Source organism: Rhea americana, unplaced genomic scaffold (genome assembly GCF_003343005.1).
Source record: "Rhea americana isolate MKP2758 unplaced genomic scaffold, rheAme1 scaffold_359, whole genome shotgun sequence".
In the NCBI taxonomy this organism is placed as follows: domain Eukaryota; kingdom Metazoa; phylum Chordata; class Aves; order Rheiformes; family Rheidae; genus Rhea; species Rhea americana.
Window position 1 is genome coordinate 1 of NW_028186489.1, and position 8370 is coordinate 8370.

Here is an 8370-nt window from a genome sequence, read left to right on the forward strand (position 1 = left end):
TTCCCTTCCTCCTCCACTGTCACTGCCCTCTGAGACTCTCAACCAACACGCACCGGCTGGGTTTGAGGGCCCTTGGTTAATACATGCATATCCCAGTGACAGACGGAGAGGAAAGACCTTCAGCAGAAGAGACCACAGCAGCAAAAAATGGGCCTTCTAACTCAGGAGGGAGCAGCCACACCGCAGCTAACTCCGACCATCTTGCCTCACTTTCCACCAGCAAGCATGGGAAAGACACCAAACACGGAATTTAGGGGACATAATTCTCCCGCGGTTGCCCTGCCCTCACCACCAGGACACCACTCATCGCGGCAATGGCGTCGCTGCTGAGTCACGGCAGCAGGCCATCAGACAAAGCCCACCAGGGCACCTCCACCACACCAGTCGYGGCACTCGGAAGCATACCAGGCCTGAGCACACTCACGCGCACCAGAGGAGGACGGGACTAGGAATTCAGAACCACCAAAGCGCGTGCCTTGCAGAACAGTTACGGGGCCACCCAGAAACATGCTTTGGCAAAGAACAGAATCCACCAAACGTACCAGCAAGGAGTCCCTTGCACCCAGGCCAGAGGTTCACTTTAGCCACGGTCCAGATCCCACCAGAGAGTTTTGCAATGCAAGTCCACCACAAGAATACTGCATCCCCCAGGACAAGAAAGACAGCGAGAGGAGCTGAATGCAGAAGAAATAATGTCTCATTTCACACAGGGAGTGAAATGAGTATGACCCATTATTCTTACTGGTACCCGTCAGTGGAGATTCGTCATCAGGTTCGTTCCTACTAGCAGGATTCAGCCCATGGAGCACCTCATCCCTGGAGGTGTTTGTGGCATGAGTGACGCCTGCAGTGCCCTGTCCTTGTTCCTTATCTGAAGGCAGAGGCGACTGAGTTGGGTCTTCATGATGGGCACCATCGGGAGAGGCAGCAGCTGTTACGGYGATGATTGAAGCAGCTGTGAATTCAATGCATAGGCTACCAATACCAACACCCTCCCATTCCCATCACCTTTGGGTCTCCCGTTGCCTTTAAACCTGGATCCCTTCCACTACTACCCTTTCCACGCCACCAAAGGGGAAGAGGAGGGAGACGCTCTGTCCTCCCACACATCATCACTGCTTTCTCCCCTTCCTAATCACAGCTACTTTCTTTTGCGATTTTCATCCACTTTGTGGCCTGCTCCACAAGACTCCCAAGGCCAGTGGACACAGGGAAAGGGTAGTAGGACGGCAGTCATGGCAGTTCCCCGACCTGCATCACAGCCTGATCACAGCTCCTCAACTGTAGGAGGAAACCTAAGCTTTCTTTCTTTTTCAGAATAATTGGCTAATGTTATGAACAATTAAGACACAAAAGATAGTCAAAGAAATATATTAAAACTATGTAAGAGATTTGACATGGTGGAGATTTGACACATGGTTTCTCAAAATGAAACAGACTTTGAGTAGCAGCTCTATAAATTTGTTGCTGTACAGAGTCATGCTGTATCGTTCCAGAACAGACCACCTGAGACACTTGAGTTTTGAAACAGATGTAATTGATATTATTACTAGTACCTGTACTGGAAGACTTTTTTTCATGATCATTCGCTCTGGAAGAAATAATTCTATCCATTAAAGTGGGTCTTGCAGAATAACCATCTCCCTCGTCCCAACCTGGGTACAGCAATGGGTCTTGTGCCGAGTCATTCTGTTTGGCCCCGTAATCAGAGGCCATAGCTGTTATGATGATGGTGAAGCAATTATGAACTCAGTATATAAAGATCCATTTCTCATATTATTCTCCTCTTCGGTTCTTGTCTCTATGACAGGGCTTGCTCACATGTCTACTACATTTAATGGCAAAGAGAAGTAAAGTAGATTTGCTTCTCATTCTGGTTTATATTTAGAAAAGCTGTGTACTGTCACCAACAGGACTGAATTCTTTGTCAATCTGAGCATATGCTTTTCAGAATTAAAATATCCCATTGGTTTTCAAAAGCATTTCCCCAAATCATGTTTTTTTCATGACTTTGTATTGGTTGAATATCGCATCAATATCCACTGATGCAGACACAAGAACAACAAAGGTAGAAATAACTGCAAGAATCTGCCCTGTCAGTAAGATTTTAATCACAGAATTTGACCATATTGACTATATTCAATTTGTTCCCCTCACAATTTCACTGCCTTATTAGTTACAGTCTCTCCAGGAAAACAAATAAACAAAGATGTTTGGCAGCAGGGAGGGCTAGCACATGCATCAGATTTGTGAACAGTGCACACAACGTATAAGACAGAGCTTCAATGAGAATATTTGATACTGCAATTATTTAGAAGAATGTTGTCCATATCAACCATTCTGTAGCTTTCAGTAGTAAACAGTAGAAAAAGAGTGACAAAATCTTTAAGATTTATTCGTCTTCCCTAGGTATAAAATTAAAAACCCYCTTCCCCCCCCAAAAAAAMCCCAATAAAATTACCACCGCTTGCTGAAATTTTAATTGCAACTAGCTATTGTAGTATAGTATTTACACGTATCAGTAATACACTATATTTTATCATCAGAGTTTCAAGGGTGTTGATGAAACATCTCGGGCTGCTACCTCAGAGAAATGTGGGCCTAGGATCTTCGGAAGCAGTGAGCTACCTAATACTTTTGCTAATAAGATCACATTTAGTTGACATAATAGATTCACATACTACACCATCCCAAATAATGCCTATGATATACATGTCTTCAGTGGCCTGTGTTCGATAATCGGCAAGAGCTGGTGATGACTGTGTTAAATTTACTGTTGGCGGCACTTAGAACAGCACATCAGTCACTAGCAGGTAAACATAATGCACTCAGAGGAAGAGCAACTAATATCAATCTTCMGTTGTTGCTTTCGTAGTAAAATTTGATCTTCTACCCTTCAACTTCTTTCACTGATGAAGAAGTCTCTGTTTTACTCTACACTATGCTTTGCTTTCTTCACTTCTTCATCAGTATCATCTTGCTATAGTTCAGAAGTGGGGTGAATAGATATTTTGGAATGTTATTTTTACTTAAATTGTCATAAGGGCAAAAGCTGTAGAAAACAGGTGCAGTACTGACTTTACTTGTAACAAGTGTAATCACAGCTCCCAACTATGTGAAAAATATGAAGACGTTATTATTTTTCAAATTAAAATTTAAATGTTCACTTTTTCCTACAGATATAGCCCTGAAATATAGCCTGATAAAATCTGGTGGCTACATGACACAGAATATGTAAAAGGTGGTTATGGAATTAATGCACTGTAAGTCTTGACACACAATCCAAATGGGAAAAAAAAAACAAACTTCCAGGACAGCCTAATGAATAGAATAATATGTAAAATATGCAATACAACCTACGGATCTGCATTGCTCAGGTTTATTCGTAAAGCCTCTATTATGACCTCAAAGTACAAATGTGTTAGTAAAATATCCCCCTAACTAAAATATGACCTTTAATATTACCTGTATGTGAAGATTCCTTTTCAATATCATTTTCACCTGGAACAGTAAATTCAGGTTGTTCAGTACTCCCAGTGGTATTTGCGGGACTTTGTTCTTGACTGATCCATCCAGGATGAACACTGTGTAATAGTGGATGTTGGGTTGGTCCTTCATGTTTTTCACTTTCACTTGTGACTAGTGCTGATAAGATGATGATTGAATCAATAATGATCATAATATCTAAATCCAGACATATCATTCTCATGTTCATCTTTGCAGTCTACACAACAAGGGTTGCTAGAGTTTTGTGTTTTGTTTTGTTTTTTCTTTTTATTGTTGCATTTAGTGTGAAACGAAAGACGAAAGACGACAAAGCTCCTCTGGAAACTACTGCACAAAAGTATTACCAGGATCAGAAGATGCAAGTTTGCTAGAAAGTGTCCCAGTTACCAATGGCAGAAAAAGACTACAGGATAAGCAGTGGAAGAACACACAGAAACAACAGCTTGCATCTCCAATTCGTATTTATTATACTAATTTAGTTGTTTAGTCTGTGACTTCTGAATTTGTAAAAGAGAAAGATGATGAACTTTTGCTTTTGCGATAATATCTCTTTGCACAATTATAAGGCTGGTTCTGAGGAAATTTCCACAGCTTCTGGTAATGGTTGAATATTTGGTTGCATAAATGAAATAAATAGATTCATATATCAGAAGTTGGAAAGCATACTTGTTTTGATATTCACTAATAACTAAAGCTCTCACTGATAATATAAATTCATTGCTCACTGTTTAATTTGCTGTTGTTTACATACCAAAAGATACAGTCAGAAATCACTTGAAGTGCCACCACCATAAGAGATTTCCTAATGAACATTAACAGACTTGGAGAAGATACACCAGGAAAAAAAAGAACGCCTATAATACTGTGATGAGCATCAGAACTCTATTTAAAAAATATTCGCATCGGGTAGCTAACATTTCCATGAGTGATGTATTAATGGGAAAATAAAGGTCTTTAGTCAGAGGATGTAAAGATTCAGCTGGATCTGTTAAATAGGCCACAAGCCACCAGTTAGGGAATCCWACACTATTTCCCCAAAAGTACAGAACTGGAAGAGTATTTATCTCCACATTTCAAGCAATGAAACGTTCATAAGGAGGGCACTCACACAAATGTGATTCATTATTTTCTATTGTATATTTCTAATATACACAGGTTACCATGTAAAAATTGGTTCTGAATTGTGACACATGTAATTCCTGCTGAGTATTATTGTTCCTGTCTGGTGCCAATTACAGAGCACTTCACTGCTCCCAACCATTTCAGAACCATGAAAGAAAGGTTTCAAGCTGTTGGAGGCAGATCCCATAAAGTCTAGAAACTACCACAGGATCCTTTTTTTTTTTTTTNAAAAAAAAAAAAAAAAAACAGAAAGGTAAGAAAGTTTTGCTTAAGTTCCATTGAAATGTATTTCTTTTTACTATAATCTGATTTTATGCAATTACCAGGCTGGGTCCAAATCTAGCTGCACATAGCTGTGCCTTCAGCTATTCACTTTTATCCCACTCTTTAACAGGGTAAAGTGGTACAATATAGCTAAAACACCCTTAAAAAAACCCTCATATTTGGCTATGCTTTTACAAACTTTTATCTGGAAATCATTTACATACATAGTAAAAATAGCTGATGAATGATTCATTGGCCTTTCCTTCAAAGGCTTTTTGGCTTGAAGAACATGAAAACATTTTCAACATCTCACTGGGATATCAACACTAAGACCAGTAGGAAAATGTTCAAATGTTCACATTCATCTGGGGGCAGCATATTGTCCTTTGGAGCACGGTTGAGATTGTCATGTTTACTCTTCCATTCAAAATGAATGCCAAGCAATAAGGGAACCTAGATGAAGTCTTCTGTGCCTTGAAGACAACTGTTTAATACTAGTTGGATATATTTTAATTGTTAATTATTTATAATTATTAATAATTATCATTAATAAATAATAATAATCATTTAACATTAAACATGCCATTCTAAACTCCTAGGCGAGSAAGAGCTTGGGAAGTCCTTAAGTGCCCAAACCATAACAAGAAGGAATGAAAAGGCAAGTTCAATAAGATTGGAAAAGATAAGACAAGACTCACTGAAATAAAGTCATTTGTTATTTTTAGAAGAAAATAACTTTGGAGAGCTGATAAAAAAAATGTAATAACAACAATGTTAATGGTACTCTCCAATTATATAAGCAATAGGAATTAAACCCAGGAAAAGAAAAGAGCAAGCCATGTAAAATTACACCAGAGAAACACAAGCAACAAAAAAGGTGTCACCAGATAAAGTGACAAATGAAGAAATTAAAAAAATCCTACAAACACTGTACGTTTTTGTGAGTCTAGATATTTTCACCTCATTGAGCCTGACTTGTCCATTTCCCACAATACAGAATCTGCCCAAATCAATATGAACTTTGTATCTGCAGATCTGCCATGTATCTAATTTTCAAATATTACCCTGAATATTTCTGTAAATAGACCTATAATTTTGCATGTGTACTAAGCAATGGAAATAGTAGGAGTTTACTATTCAGTTTTGTCATATCCCTAACCAACAAGACTTTGTTATTCCAGAGGCCGAGTTTAACTAAGAAATTATGATTAATACAACATTTTATGTTTTTGAATCACCAGCACCCTTTTTTGTCTTCAGATTTTACAACAGATATTTTGTAGTAGAAAATAAAAAAAGAGATTTTTTTTCTTTACCAAGCTGGGTCACCAACATATTATATACTGCAATCTGTTCAATGATACTAGACTACTGGAGATGCAGATTTAAAGATTCCAGGGATACGGGGAAGAATGGCAAGTAATGAAGGGTACACACAAAAGACAGACTTGGAAAGACAGATGAATGTTATAGATGACACCTCTGAGGGCTCTAGTACAACTAATATTGTGCTATATTGAACTGAGGCTAATGGTATGGGAATTACAATCAGTTCCACTGTAACAGTGTTGCACTTTTACATCACAAATTTGAGTATTATCTGAATTATTTAAATTGCTTTACCCCTGCCATCAGTGCTAGAATACCGCTCCTCTTCATCTATATAGGATGGGTTCCAGTGATGGCGTGTAGAGATTTCCTGAAGAGTTTCACGCTGAGAGTCCACAGCTGTTAGGACAATGGAGGATTCAACAGTGGTCACATTCTATTTCTATTGCTATTTCTGCATTGTAAATGTGTGCCCATGAAGATGAAGGATAATAAAAACGCAYGCCTGGCTTGACCTTAGTCTCACTCATTTTCTTACCAGATCCCTTTCCATTCAGTAAAAGAAAAGCTCTGTCTGCAAAGTTTCCCAAGGATATGGAGGAAAACAAGCAACAGAAGAACAGCGTATAGCAGAAGTAGTGCAAAATTATTACCGCTGATAAACACTACAACTGAAGCTTGAAGAATTATGCTGGACCTAAAGAATATGGTGAATGTCTGAATACATGTAAAACATGCTTGCTAAGTACTCAGATTCATGCTAGAATATCCACCATTAAGCTCAAAAGCAATAGTCAGGAAGGACCTGAAAGCACCATGACTACCACCAGAAAGCCATTATTAGTCAACAACATTCTAATATAAATGAATAGATTAAAAAAATGTCCACAAGAGTTTCTGATAAGAGACTGTATAGATTCGCACTTATGGAGCATGCAAACACAAGCAGGTCATAGAAGGCAGCTGGAATTCGATGCACCATATGGAATAAGTCACCAGTGCAGAAAGTCAGAGCTAAATTAACTACCTTCAGAAACACCTAAAACTTAGACAAATATAAAAGAACAAAAATCCCAAAGTAAGCAGAATTTCTTTTTTTTTCTTGTGAAGATTAAGACCACTGCTGAAAAAAACAAACACTGAAATCTATCCCAAACACTCCACTACATTCAGAAACAGAATATTAAATATTTATAAGCACTCATCTATAAGCACTTGTGAGTGCACAGGTAAAGAGACAAAAGACCCTTTAAAGATGTGCTTAAATTAAATTGAATTACAAAAAGGAACAGATTATTATCTTTGAGCAGATGGGAACTATGGAATATTGTCATCAATGATGACACATTACACCCGAAATGCAAAAAGAAATTTGAGGCCATTCCCTGGTTGTGAGGGCAAGAAGCACAGACTGGATGCTTCAGTGGCACAAACACTTGGCWTAGAGCCTCGTAAGTGGTGATCTTCTGATTTTAAGACAAAAGGATTTTTGGTATGGGGGGTTCTTTTTACTTAAAAAGGAGGTATCAGATCATCAATGAGAATTATTCATACCATGAAAATAAACTTTGTGTTAAAATGTTCGGGATGTGAATTTGTATCATGCCAAAACATTCGAGAGAAGAAACCAAATGGAATAATGTTAGAGGAGTTCATGGGAAAAGTATGAAAGAGGGCAAATATGGGACTGCTTTGCCAATAATTCACACTTAAAGACATAGTGTTTGGCTTCCAACAAATAGTGCCTCAATATTTTATTGCACAAGACCAAGAAGTTCCTTAAGAAAACAAATAATAGTATTCAAATACTTCACTTGACAACATTTGAGCAGTGCTATAGACGTAGACCTAATCTAGAATTATATAATTTATAGAAATATATTTTCCCAACAAGTTAAAAATGAGAAAGCAGGATAGATGGTTATTTCTTGGAAGACAACAGATGACTTCATGTTCATACATAAGCAGGGAGGAAACAGATGTTAGTTTTAAATAGTGATAGAAGATGTTCCTCCTAAGCATAGGGAATATACAAGATTTTTCCCAAAGAATGGGAGACATTTCTGAAGGAACAGCAAATCAGAACAGCCGCCACTCTTCTCACAACACAGGTGTGGCAAAGCAGGAGGAACGTCAGGTAGCACAAGC

The 8370-nt window shown here is 38.3% G+C and overlaps 1 protein-coding gene across 5 annotated transcripts in view; it reads right to left on the bottom strand.

Annotated features, from left to right (window-relative positions):
• Nucleotides 1-8: 8 nt before the first annotated feature.
• The window catches only part of LOC146591813 (uncharacterized), a 46784-nt gene continuing 38422 nt past the window's right edge, over nucleotides 9-8370 (bottom strand). For 3 of the 5 annotated variants that reach the window (XM_085312146.1, XM_085312145.1, XM_085312147.1), the window contains 4 exons: nucleotides 6517-6621; nucleotides 3466-3645; nucleotides 1557-1718; nucleotides 9-931 (listed from right to left, as the gene is read on the bottom strand). In XM_085312146.1, the coding sequence (XP_085168272.1) occupies nucleotides 576-931; nucleotides 1557-1718; nucleotides 3466-3645; nucleotides 6517-6621 (803 nt within the window). In that variant the 3' untranslated portion in view covers nucleotides 9-575. The other 2 variants (XM_085312148.1, XM_085312149.1) reach the window with 2 other exon arrangements.